Below are 19,942 nucleotides of genomic sequence, written 5' to 3' on the forward strand. Positions count from 1 at the left end.
TTATAGACAGAACAGGAACTAGAGTGTAAAATGAATAAAAAATTAAATAACTGAAGAAGAATGAGAAAGAATAGAAGAAATGAATTAAGGAATATTGAGAGTGTCAAAGTAATCAAAGAATTGAGGATCAAACATGAAGAATTGTTACAAGATTAGAAAATTAAACTAAAGATCCACAGGGAAGAAATTCAAAAGAGCCAAAGAGAATAGGAAGCAGATGTTGTTAGTAATATGTTGTTAGTAATGTTGTTAGCCGGATGTCATATATAGCTAACTAAACATATTCTGAAATGAATATGAAATATGATTCTGGTGGCGAATTTACCATTAATATATCTCAGACCTTTTGGTTACTTCAATGAAGACTTAAAAAGCTGAACCGTTGGGTTGAAGTCCCTTTTGTTTGAGAATACACAGGTAATTATATCTTGGCACCTAATAATATGCGCCCAAGAGGACATGAAAGAAGAAACTAATATAGGATGCATCCCTGAATTTATGACCATTCTCGATAAGAATTACCAGAAATGTTAATGCAATGGCATCCAAGATGCTATGAGGAGGAAGAAGAGAAGAAGAAGAGCAGACTCAAAGAGACAAGCATGACACTTAAAGAGAGACTGTTCTGTTGACAGAAGATGTTATAATTTACCAACAGGGGAGGAGAAGGCAATGGTGTTCAGGAATGTAGATGGAATTTCACCATTTGAGAGAGACTTCCATGAAATCCAGATGAACAAGAACACCATTTAAATCTGAGTAAGTCCAAAACTTGACTTGTGATATAGAATAATTTATTGAAAGTCTGCGATGGACCAGGCCGACAATTTGATTAGCCAGGTGCTGAAAGAAGAATAAGAGATAATGGTTGGAACAAGGTTGGAATTTTGCATCACAAAATGTCACAAACTGTGCAATTTAATCCTATCTGGCATGGTGACAAATTATTGACATGGAAGTTAATAATAAACTATGTCAATGGCTGAAGCAAACTCCATTTCCTTGCATCCATCCACAAAACATTATTATCTGTGTAAATTCCCTTGGAATATTCTTAAAGAATAGAAAATACTGCTCTCCTGATAATAGATGAAGCATCCATGCTCTTTGTGAATGCACTACACATAACACATATTCTATTGAAAAAACTGTAATGAGGGAACATTGAACTCTTCAAGAGAATGTTTCTTCTTCTTCTTAGCAAAAATGCTCATCAAGCAGCATGGTCTGTCTACTGGTTGCTGTAGACAGGAGATAAGACCAGAAGTAATGAAAACAATTGAATACAAACATCATTGAAATACCTTGGGAAAAAAGCATCAAATGAAGATATGGCAGAGACCAGAAATGGGGATTTGCTAACCTTAATAATCAACAAATGTATCGAATACATTTTCAAGAAAATAATCCTAACTCCAAACAACAAAGGTGATATTCTGTAACTAAATTATAAAGTTCTGAATTTCTTGGTTGCCAGATGACATTACAGAATATAAGAATATAAACACTATTGTAGTTGGAGATGATGTGCAAGCTGTAAATTATCTCCAAAATTTCTGAACCATCTTGTTCGTTTGGGGGTTACTTCCTTGTAAGCCAAACCTAAAAGTTGAATCCATTATAATGTTCACACATTACCTCAATTCCAGAAAAATCCTGCTGAGGGGGAACTAGATCTGTCATCAACAATTCATCAATCCACTACATCACTCAAGAAATTATCACTGGCAACAAAAGAGAATATATTAATCAAGTGAATGGATTTAATACCAAGTGATAAGGCATTACTCTTTACTTTGTAAAGATGGCAGCTTCACTCTTATCCCCTCATTTGTTACGTCTGTTAACAAATCTTAAGGTTAGTCATTTGATACAGTTGCAATATATTTACCAAAGCCTGTATTTAATCCTGGCCAATTGTATATGGTTTGTGGACTTCAGTAACACTAGAAATAACTTAAACCTACTTCCTAATACCAACCACTTTACGCCATTTACTCTGACTGGTCATCAAGTCCTCAGTCACATTAAAGTGTCCTCTAGATCTTATGTTGTCTTTGCCTATTTGTCATCCACTTTACAGAATGTATTAAGTGTGTTTTAGCATGGCATCAGGTCTACCAGTGAGGCGGCTTTGTTTGTCCAAAGCAAAAAGCCCAAAAGGATAAATTGGAGAGAGAGACAGATAGTACCAGGACAAGTGGCTGAAGAGAGGATGAGCATAAAGAGAGAAACAGAGTAGGAGAAAATAGTGGAAGAAAGAGAAAGCAATGTAAGAGAGATAGAGGTGGCAGCTAAAAGTCTGTTGGGGGGGGGGTAAAAATTGAGTGATAGTAACAGATAGATGATGATTAGAGAGATTGATGGATGACAGTTAGAAAAACCTGGGATACAGACAGTGGTGGCCAGCAGTAGAGAAAGGGAGTTGGTGGAGTGTATTGATTACAAATTTACCCTTCATAAATAGATGTGTCGATTGGGGAGAGAGGTAGTATATTAGGGATAGTGGAAGTGGGGATTGGTTATTGACAGATTCAATGCCATCCCTTGTTATTCTGGTAATATGTAGTAAATAGGAGGGACGGTGTCAGAGAGATGATACATCTCTGGTGCTTTTTGAGATTCACAGGCAGCATTATATAATGAATGAGAGATGGGGTGAATGGAAAAAGGGTGGTACTAAGATACATTAGTTCTGAACAGACTCAATGAAATTTCAGTGGGATTTTTATTATGCAAATACACTCTACACTGTCATATCATTAGATTGGATTAGAAATGTTCCTGCAAACTGCAATCTCTTGAGGTTGTACATTATTTTGAAGTTTTACAAATAAATTAGATATTATCAGCAAAGGAACAATAATTTTATTTATTCCTTATAATGGCACAAGTAATTCTATTATTGTATTGATTGAGATAAGTCATACAAAGGAAAACAAATATATTTAAGCACTCACACTCTATGAGCAATCTAAAAGGAATTTAATAGAATACCAATTCTATTTGCTGTCATCTTTGATGGCATAGTTATAAACTAAATAAATATATCCTCTCAGACTAAAATGAAACCAAAACATTTACAAAAAAAGTAATAATTGCTTAAATACAACAATAAAAACAAATATATAAAAACAATAACATACCAAGAGAAATCCAACAGTCTTTTCATTAAAGGTACCAAATCTGACTGATTTGTCAAAGAATTTAAGCAATTTATCAAGAGGACGAAGTCGATTAAGGAAGGTATCTTCTGGTGCCATTGAAAGCCACCAACCTGCCAAAGAAGAAAATTTTTAAATTAAGAGTTTGTATTATATTTCCCCATGGCTGGATATGTTTATGCAGAATATTGAAAATAAATGACACTGCTTGTATGACATTGACACTCCTTTACAACTGTCATGCAATGTCAAGACAAGGTGAGGGAAACACACACATATGCATATACATAAATATGGAAAACGGACGCTAAACGATGATGATGATGATGGGTTTCTTCTAGTTTCCTCTCAACCCAATTCATTCACAAGGCTTTGGGTGGTCTGGGGCTATTAGCAGAAGATATGTGCCCAAGGTGCCACACAGTGCAACTGAACCTGTAATTATGTGGTTGTGAAGCAAACCTCAGCACCATACACCAAAGCCATCTATATATTATACTTAATGTAAATACATCATTAAAAGGCAAATTTACTACAGTATTTGTCCAGAGAAAACATCTTATGGATGTGCTGTATTTAAAACCAATATATATCAAAGGAAGATGAAAATCATCCCCACAGTGGCTAGTGAGAATGCTGGATGTATTTCAGCTTCATTGAGCATTGTCAATAGCATGTACTTTGAGGGATCAGTATTGTCTTTGCCAAAGTTAAACAGTGTGGTATGCTAAATATCCCTGTTGAGAGCTTGCTGATACAGGTTGATAAATATGGTCCATAGGATAACTTCTTGTACCAATATCCAAAAATCAACTTCCTTCCTGGCACTTTTTGTCTGGAAGGTTTTGTATTACAAAGGTAGCATCATTGATGCTGTACGTTTTGGGTGTAATCAAGGGTCAAAATAATGTTTTGGATTTCTTCCAGCCACAGAGCATCCCTTTAAACTCGCTCTGTGTGTATGTGTGTGTGTGTGTAAAATAAAACACAGATAAAAACTGACTTTTCCTCCCTTGACAACCTCATGGTTGTCAACAAAACTCTTTATAACTATACTCTCTTTACTCTTTTACTTGTTTCAGTCACTTGACTGCGGCCATGCTGGAGCACCGCCTTTAGTCGAGCAAATCGACCCCAGGACTTATTCTTTGTAAGCCCAGTACTTATTCTATCGGTCTCTTTTGCCAAACCGCTAAGTGACGAGGATGTAAACACACCAGCATCGGTTGTCAAGCAATGCTAGGGGGACAAACACAGACACACAAACACACACACATACATATATATATATATATATATATATATATATATATATATAATATATATATATATATATATACATATATATATATATATATATACATATATACGACAGGCTTCTTTCAGTTTCCGTCTACCAAATCCACTCACAAGGCATTGGTCAGCCCGGGGCTATAGCAGAAGACACTTGCCCAAGATGCCACGCAGTGGGACTGAACCCGGAACCATGTGGTTGGTTAGCAAGCTACTTACCACACAGCCACTCCTGCGCCTATACAGCCATACTTTTATAACTTACTAGACTTACTACCCAGTGTTGCCTGGTAAAGTATTCATGGAACTGTTTGCCAGTTTGTAGAATGGGAATTCATGGTACCTATGCATGTATATATATTTAAGCTAACTTCTGGACTTATTTAATGGGAACTATCCAAACAATAGAAATCAATTTAATGTCTGAAAAAAATTGTAACTTCCGATATAGTGATGGATCTGACCATGACTGACAACGGCTGGATTCTATATGTTTCTTTTAGGAATAACTTCTTTCCCACCGAATGATGTCATTTGGAAGAGGCAGTTGTACTGTCTGAGGTTCTTCCTGAATTCTTTTGCAAGATGGTCATCACTGTTGTATAAATGGATAAGTTCATTTGGTACAAGGTTGTAAATTGCCAATACAAACTTCCCTTCACGCAGCAGAAATTTGCAGTTTCGCCATGGAATAAGGATGCACGACAGTAAGAGAATATTTTATTCATCACTCCTACATTGGCAGATAGAGCGGATCCATTTCCTTCCATTGCTCCCTCTGTCCTTCATTCTTTCCTCATCCTGTTGTTCAAGAGTTGTACAGCCCTCATCTCAGGCATTTCTGCAAGTATTCTGCTATTTGTTCTTTGTCCTACATCCTGGAGATGTTCATTCCTATCTTCCTCAGTCTCTCCTTGCCTCCTTCTTTGTTGCGTGACTTTTTTATCCTGTTGTTGTTCTGCCATCATCTCAGCTGTTTCCTGTTGTCCCTTGCCCTTGCTGCTTTCCAACGCCTTTTGGCATCATCTCTTGACCACGATGATCCCCATCTCTTTCCACATGGCATAATTGATCAGTGCTTATTTTTGTATGTAATTAAGAAAATTAAATCAAAACAACAAAGAGATTACAAATGTCAAATGAATGAAACAGAATAAAATCTGAAATGATGAAACTATAAATGATCTCCACAAAAAAGATATTTCTCTATGTCAGTATGTGTGTGTGTGTGTATACGTCAAAAGTCAACTTTTTTTTTTTTTTGCTTAGTGAGTTACAAAATGTAAACATTCGTACCAGAAGTTGAGTCGTTTAATGTCAGAATAGGATTTACAGAAAAAAATAAGGACTTAAATCTAATGAAAATTTAATAATATCTAATGATAAAGTAAGGGAAATTATAGTAAATACAACTAAATTGAAAACCTTTTCCCCCTGGCCATATCAGCAATTCTGAAAACTTTTGGGTGCAAATTTTACATGAGTAGAAGCTTTTTTTAACAATTTTTAGCCTGAAAAATCACCTGTTACTTTTGTTTTAAAGTGAAAGATGTATGAACGTGTATATGGAATGGACGTATGTGTGTGTGTGTGAGTGAGTGAGAGAGAGTGCCACTTACACATACATGAGAACACATACATTCACTCTCTCTCTCTCTCTCTCTCTCTCTCACGCGCACAAGCACATGTACATACAAAAAAGATGTACGCATATGTATTGATGTATGTACATATACATGACAACACACCTCTTCACTCACTCACTCTCTTTCTCTCTCTCTCTCTCTCTTCCTCTCTCTCTCTTTCACACACACACGTCCATACATCTTTCCCTTTCTCCTCTCTTTCACTTTAAAACAAAACTAAATAAATTAAAATTTTTTATGGAAATTAACAAACTCTAGATGATGAAATCACATTCAGTTAAAAATATTTCTAAATGATTAAAATATTGTGTACGTCAAAAAGTCGACGTTTTTTTTCTTAGAGAGCACAAAGACTATGCATGTGTATATGTCACACATAACAGATATGTGTTTGTGTTGACTGGCATGCCATGACATTCATTATATGTGTGTGTATGTGTGCTGATGTCATGGAAATCATTTTTTTCATCAATAAAATAACAAACAAAAATTGAGTTTAATCGTTTAAATAGCAGTCCAAATATCACAAAAATTTGTACTGTACTGCCAAGGGTAAGTTTGAAAATAAATATGCAAAAAAAAAAATTAAGATGAAATATACTATTTCTGAGATATTTTGGTTACATACAAACATCTCTAGAGTTTTAGTCTGATGCACACACACCACTCAAGTTTATAAATTATGTTTACCGCTTATCCAGTGTTTGCTTTAATTTAATTTCTTAAAAGTAAACTCATGTAGTACCACATGTTTATCTAAATAACTACCATGTCATTCTTGTCAGGTCATTTTTGTACTTAGTCACACCAAAGGATAAATTTTCCTGAACCGACAATGTCCTGTTTCAGATTCCACAGCCATCTCCCTACCACCACCCTCTCTCTTTCTTTTTCCACTTAGTTGTACTTCCTGTATTTCTTCACATCCTTTATTTCTTTCATCTTTCTCTTCTCTTCAATTCTCTCTCTCTCTCTCTCTCTCCCCTACTCTCTAAATTATTTCTCCAAACCCCTTAAAGTCCTTTGTTAACTTTGAGAAAAGCATAAGGTTTGGTACAGTTTTTATGAAGCTGTTAGCTAGTCATTAATTAATGAATAAATATATTTTTTAATGTTTTAGCTACTTTATTTAATATGTAAAAATCTGGTTCCTGTAAACCTGGTATTCACATACAGGTATGACAATGTGGTTAAGAAGTTTGCTTAGAACCACGTGTCTAAGGGTTCAATACCATGGTGTGAACTCTGTTGGGCTGGTGTTCTATACACTTGTTGTGGGTTAATCAATACTTCATAAAAGAAATTGGTTGACAAATTACTGTGTGTGTGTGTGTGTGTGAGTGGTTTCTTTTTCCTCTTTGTCTTCACTTGTGTTCACTGGTTGTAAACAAACTTCTTCACTCTTCAAACAAACAATGCTGTATACTTGCAAGCCATGGTGAAAGTATGCCTGAGCTTCTTGAGATGTTGCACAATCATCTATATATATATATCTCTTATTATAAAAGGCAGATTTTATCTGCCTCCCTTTGTAAGTTATAGAAATCTACAATATAGGATTTCTTCAATTACAATTTACCTAGCATTTTTAAGAGTAGAATGCATCGGGTCATGCCAGGTCCAGTTTTTAAAATTTAAACTCCAATTAAGCAAAATTTACAGAAAACTCACATTCTGGTGTGTATGTCAAATGCTTTTCTTAGTCTGGTTTACAGCACACGCAAACGCACACACACAGTGTGCAACGAATAAAGTGAAACTAGATGTAATATTTGTTTCTGTCTATCACGCTGATAGATACATGAGTAAAATGTATGGGAAGCTAACAGATAAGAGTGAGTGAAAATGTTCTTGGAAGAGAGTAAATTAGCGACAGAGTGATTTGAGGAAGACTAAACTGAAAGTATGAAACAGTGTTTATGTATAAACAGACGACACTTATATAAACCCTTTCGTTACCAAACCGCCCGAATTTACCTATTCATATTTCAATGAGAATATCAGAGTAAATCTCTTTAGTACATTCGTGAAAACACGTATTATACTTCGTAAACACTTCAAATACAGTTTTGTACAAAAATCGAAGTGTAATTTTAATTCCGTGAATTATGGGAGATTTTTTTCCGAAATTTGTTCCTATTGTGTTTTCAAAATTTGTAATTCTGACAAAAAATGGATACGAATTTCATTATATCAAGCAGCGAGTCAGAATTCGAAGGATTTTCTACTGAAGACCTTCATAAATCTAACTCTATGACTGAAAAAAAAAGCATCTTTATATAAGAGTGAAGTTGTGTGTCTGTCCCCTTCGATTTAGATTCATAACTACTCCCACATTTTGCGGTGCAGTTTAACCAAAAGCGGGTATCTTATAGTCGTGATTCATATCGAGCCCTTCTGGGTATTAGCGCGCGTCTACGATGAGTCTACGATTTAAAAAAAATTTACCATCATATTTTTCCATTTTAATGCATTTTTTTCGCTTTTATATAAGGGAAGTAACTCTCTAAAAATATCTACGATGTGTCAACGATTTAAAAAAAAAATTTACCTTAATTTTTTTTCAATTTTTAATGCATTTTTTTGCTATTTTTTGGCTATAACTCTCTAAAAATGCTTATATAGTTATTTCCCTTACAACCCGAGCAACGCCGGGAGATACTGCTAGTATATATATAAAGACGAGAATGGGTGTGTGTGTGTCTGTGTGTATCTCTAAAACTCAAGAACTACGCAATTGATTTCGTTGAAATTTTACATATGCTTTACTTAGGGTCCAGGTAGTGTTATGGGCCAAAAAAATGTTCAACTTCATGCCTAATGCGAGCTCATAGCAATCTCTTATATCTTCCACTATTTCAGAATTACGTGTCAAAAGTGAAACAATAACATCTCTCTATTGTAATGTCAGATACTTTCACTTTAATACTTTCACTATTAATACTGAAACTATTACAGGCATACATACATAAATACATGCATACATATATATAATATATATTATGTACATATATATATTTACATCTGCACATATGTATACATAGAAGTATATGTATAGATGTATATATACAGATGTATATATGTAGATGTATATATGTAGATGTAGATATATAGATGTATATGTATAGATGTATATATATACATGTATATATATAGTTATATATGTTTATATATGTATACAAGTATGTATATATATATGTGTATATATTTATATGTATATATATATATATATGAATAAATATATATGTGTATAAATATGTATATATGTGTATAAATATGTATATATGTGTATAAATATGTGTGTACATATATGTATGTAAATATATGTAATATGTACACATATATATATACTTACATACATATATTTATTCATATATATATATATATATATACACACATATACATACATTTATACACACACACATATCAATATATATAAATATATATAGGTGCAGGTGTGGATGTGTGGTAAGAAACTTGGTTCCAAAACACATGGACCTGCGTTCACTCCCACTGTGTGGTAACTTGGCATGTGTCTTCTGCTATAGCCTCAGACCAACCAAAGCTTTGTGAGTGGATTTCGTAGAAAGAAACTGAAAGAAATCAATCGTATATATAAGTTACAAGGATTAGTTTGTCCAGACAAACGGTCAGGACACGAATTGCAAGAAAAGAATAGCAAAGTGATGTATGACAGGAGAACTTGTGAGGTATTTTGACCAACATATTGAAATATGAAACTTACCATCAAAAGAATGGATTGGATAATTGCACAGAAGTCCTCCATCAACATAATGTTTCTTTGTTCCATTATTTGCAGAATAACTGGGTGGGCTGAATATTCCGGGGATGGACATTGACATACGCACAGCCAGGCGTACTGGCATATGTGGAGTTGTCTTTGGGTGGCAATATTCAACAGCCATGTGGTTAACATTAGTCACAACCACACATAATTCTCGACCATAATGTTTGTAGATCTTGAAGAAGAAAGGAAATGAAACCAACATTAAAATCTGGCATAAAACTTGATTAAAAAAGAAAACAATTTTTTTTTCTAATATTTCCAGTAGTTTGCTGACATTTAACAAACTTTTTCCCCATATTAGCAATGATAAAATTTTAAACTTTAAATTTTTTACATCTAAAATTGTGGAGTGATGTCAGTGATTGCACTGGGCAACAAAAAAAGATTTATTGTCTGCTGCCCAGACAAATGGTGCTGTACCAAACTAAATCAAGTATGCTGATTCCGAATCTCAACTCAAAACTGCTATAGCACATCAGGTTATTTTGAGTTATGCACATAATTATATATTAATACTATATTAGAATCAGGAATAGTTAAGTTCAAGGTAAATAATTATTATAATAGTATATTGGTACTGTATATAGTAAATTTATGTTTAAGGCAAATAGTATTATAATATAATGGTATATAGTATATTTATGTTAAGGGAATATTCATTTTAATTTTGATATGCTCAGCTCAGAAATGTTTAAGACACTTGCTTTTGCGATTATGCATCATGCTGGTCTCCCGTTTTAGGAACCAGCAGTAGTCACCCATCATCTGTGGATTGGACTGGTCTTGATACTTCATTTCCAAAATTTGTTGGGAAAAATCGAGATGAGAATGCAAGAAGTGCAATTTAAGGGACATTCAGCATCCCTTTCTTTCATATACTGTTAGCATGTTGTTTATGAAATGAGCTCTATGATTTCCAAGAAAGTTCTGTACAACTAACACAAATGAATCCCATGCTGTCAGCTCAACTGGATTCAGTCTACCTATGAATTTGCGATCAGACATCAATTCTCTGATCTCGGTTCCAGTGAAAATGCCTGCTTTCAGTTTTTCGTAACTTTTCTCTTCACCAAATTTTACTCTTAGGTACTGGAAGCCACAAGCATCATGTGTCATTGCTTTTACAAAGTTTTTCGTGAGGCTGAGTTTGATGTGAAAGGGTGGAAGGAAGATCTTTGGTGGCAATGTTCTACTGCTGGTCATGTGGAGCAAATTTTCCACAGACATAACAAAAGTTGTCTGGGTGATTCACACAGCCTCTCCTATTGATGATCTAACGCAATGAACACAGTTAAAACAGTAATCACGCAGAGCAAGAGATACACATAGCACACGTGATGGCAGGGCAAACGACACTGAGAGTTACCAAGAACAAACTGATGTATTTGGCGCTTGCACACAAAACGTCAGTGTCATCTATTGCTAAACTAAATAATGAACTTTTGCATTGTTTGTTTTATTGCTGTTATTTCTTTAATTTTGAATTAAGACCGCTTTCATTTTAGCAAATTTTATAATATGGCCTATATCTAGCCGAAAGTATAGTTATAATCTTGTGCATGTGCATAACTCAAAATCTTGACATGCTAGAACAATTCTGAGTGCGGATTCAGAACCAGCATCCTCAATTTAGTCTAAACTACATGCAAAATCTTTGTTGTCCAGTGTTGGCTAATAATATCTATTTTTAATTATAATGAGGACAGCTGTGTAAAGAAGTGCCAATCTCTAACTGTGGAGGGAACCTGTGGTAGAAGTAGACCCATGGGAAGTAGTGGTGAAGCATGATCTTTGAACTTTGGGCCTCACAGAGGCAATGACTGGTGACCAAAACATTTGGTGATGTGCTGTGCTTGAGAGGACCTGTCATGCCAAGTAGTTGTGGCTGACGCTGGTGTCACATAACTGGCACCTGTGCCAGTGGAATGTAAAAAGCATCTTTCGAGAGTTGGGCTTCATGGAGGCAATCATGAATGACCGAGACCTTTGGCATTATGTTGTGCTTGAGAAGAAGACCCATCAAGCCAAGTAAAATCACAGTTGGGGTAGATACTGGTGTCACACAAATGGCACCTGTGCTGGTGGCACATAATAGCACCCATTAAACTCTCAGAGTGGTTGGCATTAAGAAGGGCATCCAGCTGTGAAACCATGCCAAATCAGACTGGAGTCTGGTGCAGCCTTCCAGTTTACCAGCCCTGGTCAAACCATCTAACCCATGCTAGCATGGATGACAGATGTTAAACAACGATGGCAGCGATGGTGATGATGACAAATGACCAATCAGAAAGTTAGAAAATACTCACCTCCCAGAAAGTAATATTTGGATTCCCAGTTTTTTCCAAAAATACTTTGCGAAACCATTCATCAATTTTTTTGCCAGGATTCCAGCCATAGTCTTTGAGTAGGTTTGGTAAAAGGCTTAAATATCCCCATTTATGATCTGCAAGAAATAAATTTATAAGCAACAATATGATAGTTAATTAAAGTTTAGGTAACAAGATACATATTTCATTGCTCCATGAAACAAATGTAATATTTAAACTTCACTGTGGATTCTTTGTTTAGCACAAACTCATTTTTATAAAAATTGGAAAAGTGTAGTATATAATTTACATTATCCTAATATATTACTGGTATATTTTTATTGAGTAAAGTAGCATTAAAATTATACTTTAGTCTCAGCAAGAATGCAACAGAGAACTATATGACTGATACAATAATATGTCTTGTAACCCAGCATTCTTACCTCTGTACTTTAAACACCACATTATATGTATGTCGGGGACATAATTGCCTTACCAAAACCTATTCAATGTGGAAGCTCTCTGTCTGTCTGTCTGTCTCTCTCTCTCTCTCTTCTCTCTCTCTCTCTCTCTCTCTCTCTCTCACACCACACAATAAACTTTTTACTGATTTTAAAATGGGACCACAAGTTTTAAATCTTATGTCTTAGGACAGGGTGCCTCACAACAGAAGTAGGATAACTACAGCCAAAACACTGGTCAAACACTGATATTTGCCCCAACTTCATATAGTAATACTAATATCATTGCTATCATATTATATCCTTGGCCAAAGTACAGCTATACGGATTAGCAAAGTCTTATATTTCTACAAATACATTAGGAAAAACCTTCGACTTTGTTTATTTCATGTTATTTTTCCTTCCCCCTTCTTCTCTCTCTTCCTTTCTTTCGTTTTTTTCTCTAACTGATACTGATGCAACTCTACGTCCCCCTTACTCAGTATATGAGAATCGCTACATAGATGATTTTAACTTGCGTGCGAGATGGATTGCGTGCATATATGTACGCATGCATTTATGTGTATATTTTAGATTTATATGTATACGTCTGTATATGTATGGCGTTTGCACGCATCCTTCTGTGTATGTTGATATATATATGTACACTTTAATATAAATATGTATTGCAGTGTAATATTTATAATAGGTTTTAATTTCTATGCTTTAATTATACTTTCTTCATTAACGTCAATATGTATTTTATTCAACGTAAGGTTTTTCCTCGAATTTTATAATTTTTATAAATTTTTATAAGTTTATATATATATATATACATATATTTTTGACCTTTTTGTTTATCGCTTGAAGATTGACCGTTTTTTCTAAAGGGCCAATCAAACAAGTCCATTTTTTTTTTAAAGGTGTAGCGTTCGTAAGAGTCTAGATTGAATTGATATATCGGTTCCATTCTAGCAAAAACTGTCTGATGAACGGCAACGGGAAACTCAGAGTAACAGATTTTGTTGAATTTTCTGCTGCTTAAAATAAAGTATATATATATAATATTATATATATATATATATATATATAATATATAATAATATATATATATATAATATGTATATATATATATATATATATATAATATATATATATATATATATATATATATATGTATATATATTATATATATATATAGATATATATATATATAATATATATATATATATATATGTATATATATATATATATATATATATTATATATATATTATATGTATATATATATATATATGTATAGTATATGTATATTATGTATATATATATGTATGTATATATATATGTATGTATATATATATATGTATGTATATATATATATGTATGTATATATATATGTATGTATACTTTGATACTTTGATAGGTTTTGGCCATTATTGGCCCAGGCCATGTTTAACTTAATAGCACCACCTGGTGAAGTCTTTCAAGTCAGAATTTGGGCACTATGGCCCACTCAAGTAGAGAGTTATTGTTTACAGAGACATATCCGGGTGTAGGGGGTTTATCCGGGATTTCTTGAAGGAATCTGTCCAAAGACTTCTTGAACCCTATAGGGTCAGTTTCTGTTTTAATGTGTTTTGGTGTAATGTTAAAGAGAGCGGGGCCAATTGAGGTGAAATAATTGTGCCGTATTGTTGTTATGAGATGAGAGTGCGATTTTTGTTTTGGGCGGATGGCATGGGGCCCAAGCCTTGGATGTACCTTCAAGGTGATGCCAACATCATTTGGGCAATGCTGATGGAATATTTTCCACATCATGCAGATGATGTAGCGCTCACGACGACGTTGGAGAGAATAGAGTTTTAGCTTTTCTAGTCGACCCCAATAGTCGAGGCCTGTCATGCCATCTATCTTTTTTGTGATTGCCCTTTGAGGTGCTTCAACTTTTATGATACCTTGTATTGTGTGGGGAGACCACAGTGGACAACAGTATTCAAGGTGGGGTCGGGCAAAAGTGGAGAAGAGAAGGATAATGGTGTGGATATCTCTCGACTGGAAAGTTCTGAGAATCCAGGAACACATTCTGCGGGCCATGTCAACTTTGGTGTTTATATGAGTGGCCCAGCTTTATTGTTGTGTCCACAATTACTCCCAAGTCTCTGATGTTGTTGGACGCCGCGAGAGTTTCACCTGAAGGAAGGGAGTATGGGAGTTTCAGGACATCCTCTTTTTCAAAGTGGATTAACTCAAATTTATCCTCGTTCAGCAGCATATTGTTTTTTTCTGCCCATTGGATAACAGCCAGTAGATCTGACTGAAGGCATGTCCGGTCACTCGCCTCATTATGACCTTCTGTAGCTTGGAGTCATCTGCAAAGATTTTTATGTGCTGTGTGCTTGATGATGTCATAATGTCATTAATGTAAATGATGAAAAGAAGTGGGCCAGCACAGTGCCTTGCGGAACGCCACTACTGACTTTGGCTGGGCTTGATTTTCCCTTCAACTACAACATGTTGAGATCTGTCTGTCAGGAAACACTTGATCCATTTCAGTAACTTTCCAGAGACACCAATGTTGGATAGTTTTTTCAATAGGATCTTGTGATCGACCCTGTCGAAGGCCTTACTGAAATCAAGGTAGATGACATCGGTGTTGGAGCCCTCTCCCAAAGCTCTCAAAATGTCCTCAAAGTGATGCAGGAGCTGCGTTAGGCAGTCCCTTCCATTACGGAACCCATGTTGGTTGGAGATCAGCCGTCTGTTGCTTCCAGAAATTGGGTTATTCGAGATCTCACCACCCTCTCAAATACCTTGATGATATGAGAGGTGAGTGAGATCGGACGGTAGTTCACTGCAAGGGACTTGTTTCGCTTTTTGAAAACTGGGACAACAGACTGGGACAGAAGGTTTTTTGGAATATAGCCAGCATCCAGTGAGTTTCTCCACAGATTAGCAAGGGGAGATGCAAGTTGGTGTCGACACACCTTCAGGACACAAGCAGGGAACCTATCGGGGCCTACTGCTGAATTGTGTTTTATTTCGTTTATCGCCGCTAAGACATCAGGGGCACTAAACGTTATGTCCGATATAGTGTGTTGGGGGTTGACATCACTGATACAGCCAGATCGGCCATATCAGGATTGCTGAAAACAGAGCAGTATTGTTTCTGCAGTATCTCGGCCATGGATTTGGCGTTATCTTGGAGAGTGCCAGTTTCATCAATTAGAGGGCCAACAATGGAGACAGTGACCCTGCGTTTCCTCGCAAATGAAAAGAACACTTTGGGGTTGAGTTTGATTTTTTTCAATGGCCCACTTCTCCTCAGCTGATCTTTGGTTATTGATGAGGGTCTTCATGCATTGTTGGAGGTTATATTTTTTGGATTCAAGCAGTGCGATAGCCGTCGAATGTGTGTGTTGCTGTTGGCAGTACTTTAGTTTGTTAATTTTTTTGTTTTTCTTTATTTTTCTGATAATGGTTTTTCTGTTTTGGGGGATTCTGCACTTTTTGTTCACAGGTCTTGGTGGGGAGTGTTTTGCACATATGTCTGTGACGGTGTCTACAAAGATCTGCCAAGATGTTTTATGGTTGGTGGAGATGTGTGTATGTATAAAGGACCAGTCAACATGTGATAGCTCGTTCCTGATTACATCCCAGTTGGCATTATGGAGATCCATGTTGTCAAATGGGTGGGCTGGAGGGAGGTCATGGTCTGAAAGAAGGGTTTTTTCCACTGTAACGTTATGTATAGTGTTAGTGTGGTTACTAAACACTAGGTCCAAAATGTTCTGATGTCTTGTTGGTGCAAGGACAAGTTGGGACAAGAAAAACTCATTCGTAAAGTCGAAAAGTGACTCTGCTGCTTCTTTGTCAGCGGTTGAGGCGGGAGTGCTTGGTTTCAAACAGTTTGTAGTCCAGTCAACACAGGGTAGATTGAAGTCTCCCATCATGAGTAGGTTGCTAGAATGGCACTGTTGAATAAAGCACTTAATGCTGTTGAGGCATTCTTTAAAGCACAGTATGGGTGTTTGGGGCGGCCTATAGAGCCCAATTACTGTCAGGTCATTGGCTTTGTTCTGCACGGTGACTGATTCACAGTAGCCGTTGGAGAATATACTATTTCCATCTGCCGTAGACGAATCATGCAGGAAAATGGCAGTTCCACCCTTCCTTCTGCCGATACGATCCGCGCGGATGGTTGTGAAATTCTTCACTCTCACTTTGGCTTCCAAGTGGGAGTTGTCAAGGTGGGTCTCAGTGAGAATGAAGAAAGGGATGTGGTGTGGATGGTTACCAACCCAGTCTTCAATGAATTGGACCTTCCATTTTTGTGCGTTGATGGAAGGGCTGACACCTTGTGCATTGAGTAGAAATGTGGAGGTTAGTGTAGTGGCTGGTTTTGACTGGCTGGTATATATATATGTATATATATATGTATGTATATATATATGTATGTATATGTATATGTATATATATATATATGTATGTATATATATGTATGTATGTATATATATATGTATGTATATATATATATATATGTATATATATATATATGTATATATATATATATGTATATATATATGTATGTATATATATATATGTATGTATATATATATGTATGTATATATATATGTATGTATATATATATATATGTATATATATGTATATATATATGTATATATATATATATGTATATATAAGAACAATCTTAGTTAGAAATGGATGCGTGCGTTCCGTCATATAATAAATTAATAAATAAAACATATGCATATATACATACATATATGTATGTACCTACCTCTACATGTATATATACATGCATATATGGGTACAGGACACCAAAAAAACGTTGAACACAATGAGAAACGAAAACATAAACACAAAACCAAGAAACTGGACATTTTTCTTAAACAACGAAAAAATAGAGTACAGGACAAATAACACAAGGAAAATTCCCCTTCTTCAGTCACCATGGTTTCATCCACTCTGGGTTTCGAAGGTGAAGGCGATACGCATCTTCAATAGAAACTTTCCTTCCCGCGAAAAGCAAATTAAATAAAACTTGAGATCTTTTTGCGGAGGGGTAAAAATGGTAACAAAAACAGGACAGTAACGACAGTACAAAATATAAACAGTAAAGGATAGGACAAGGAGAATAACAAGACAAGAAGGGCTGTTAAGCCGAACGAGATAGTGTTACGAAAGCTATTTTTGAGAACGGCGAAGGAGCAACAGAAAATGCTGTCTACACTTCAAGGACACCAGGCCAGAAAGGCAGTAGCAGAGCTCTCGTCGCGGGTCATCGACGGGAGGGAGGAGGAAGAGCAAGATAATATATATATATATATATATATATATATATAATGAACCAGACTGGAGGAAGTCACATCTGTACATTACCAACAATTGTTTCTATTGTGTCAATATATTTAGATATATATCATTTATCTTTTGCTTGTTTCAATCATTAAGCTCCAGTCATGCTGGGGCACAACTTTGAAGAATTTTTAGTTGAATGAATTGACCCCAAGACATAATGTTTCTTGCTAAGCCCAACACTTATTTTATTGGTTTGTTTTGCCAAATTGCTAAGTTACAGGAATGTTAAACACACCAGCACATGTCAAGTGGTGGTGGGAGACAAACATACACATAAAATAGGCTTCTTTTAGTTTCCATCTACCAAATCCACTCATGAGGTTACCTGCCCAAGGTGTCACACACTGGGATTGAATCCGGTACCATGTGACTGGGAAGCAAGCTTCTTACCACACAGCTACGCCTCTATGTGGGTATGTGCCTAAGACAGAATGAAAGAGAGATGCTGGAGGGAGATATAGAGTGGATATAGATAATCATCATCATCATCACCGTTTAACATCCACTTTCCATGCTGGCATGGGTGGGACGGTTTGACAAGAGCCGGCCAAGCAGAAGCCTGCACCAGACTTCTGTGACTGTTTTGGCAGGATTTTTACAGCTGGATGCCCTTCCTAACACCAACCACCCAATAGAGGGGACTTAGTGCTTTTTACATGGCACAAGCTCAGGCGAGGTTAAATTTGGCAAGGTTTCTACAGCTGGATGCCCTTCCAAATGCCAACCACTTCACAGTGTTGACTTGATGCTATTTAAGTACACCTGTACTGACAGGGTCACCAAGTACCTTGCAAGACCAAAAACTCTTTTGAGAGGGGAGGGGTATTGGAGGAGGTGATCTTGTATCAGATGATGAAAGGTTAGAGAAAGTCAGAGAGATGGAAACAAGTGTCTTGCTGTGGAGGAGGTACAAGCTTACCCAGCCAGAGGTTGGGGGAGAGAAAGAGAGATCAAGAATGAAGGCGGGAACAGGTGTGCTGCTGTAAAGGAGATACATGGTTATCCAACCTCAGGAAAGAGCAGGAGAAGAAGAGAGAGAGAGAGTGGGAGATAGCAGGATAGAGATGATGGCAAAAGTGCTAGGCAGAGAGAGATATAGATGGTGGTAAGTGCCAGGGCATACCCTTGAGGTTTGAATATCATAATATATGTGGCAGGATATTGTGAAAGAAGCGTGATTAGAGAGTGCAGAGGGGGAGTGAGAAGTGAGTGTCGAAAACCTGGATATATATATAGAGAGAGAGAGTGGGGTGGAGCTACCGGATAGCAATGATACAGAGAAACATGGCCGTGAGGACAGGATTGAGGACAAAATATCAGTTGAACCAATATATCTGAAAATTCATGTTACTAAGGTAACCCAAAACCAGTTCAATTCAAAGTAGACTGAAATAATATCTATGATACATGAACACATACAAAAAGAACACAGAAACAAGAAATTTAATATTCTAAGAAAAGCCAGTTTACTTTTTAAACTTATGAAGGCATCAGTAGATAACAAAACAATAAAAAATAAACATAGAAATTCTATATCATGACATTTGGTTATTTAGCTATTTATGTATGCTAAAAACAGTTTAGAGAAATTATGCTTATTAGATTATAGGAAAAGCAATTATAATTAAGGTGTTATTTACTACTGAAATATTTAAATGCTTTTCTATATTTATGGGAATATTTCAATGTAAGACTGGTTCTACAATTTAATCATTTTAATTTTGAAGTAATTATATAATACATTTCCTCTAGGAAGATATTTCCAATAATGATTGGAAGACAGAGCGTTGACAACAGGTTCATGGACTTCTTTCAACCAAGATGGAGTTGGAAACAGGAAGAATGGTCATAGAATTGAATAAAGTATCAAAGTATTTTCAAATGACCAGCGCTTCTTTGCAATCTGG

General features: G+C 35.8%; 1 protein-coding gene across 2 annotated transcripts in view; it reads right to left on the reverse strand.

The window, feature by feature from the left end:
* Positions 1 to 19,942, reverse strand: part of LOC115216501 — a 93,428-nt gene that overhangs the window by 24,487 nt on the left and 48,999 nt on the right. For both annotated transcript variants that reach the window (XM_029785936.2, XM_029785935.2), the window contains exons 4-6: positions 12,218 to 12,354; positions 9,849 to 10,083; positions 3,147 to 3,277 (exon numbers count right to left, since the gene is read on the reverse strand). In XM_029785936.2, coding sequence (XP_029641796.1) covers positions 3,147 to 3,277; positions 9,849 to 10,083; positions 12,218 to 12,354 — 503 coding nt within the window. The remainder of the gene's footprint in view (positions 1 to 3,146; positions 3,278 to 9,848; positions 10,084 to 12,217; positions 12,355 to 19,942) is intronic.

The sequence above is a fragment of the Octopus sinensis genome, linkage group LG10 (assembly GCF_006345805.1).
Source record: "Octopus sinensis linkage group LG10, ASM634580v1, whole genome shotgun sequence".
In the NCBI taxonomy this organism is placed as follows: Eukaryota; Metazoa; Mollusca; class Cephalopoda; order Octopoda; family Octopodidae; genus Octopus; species Octopus sinensis.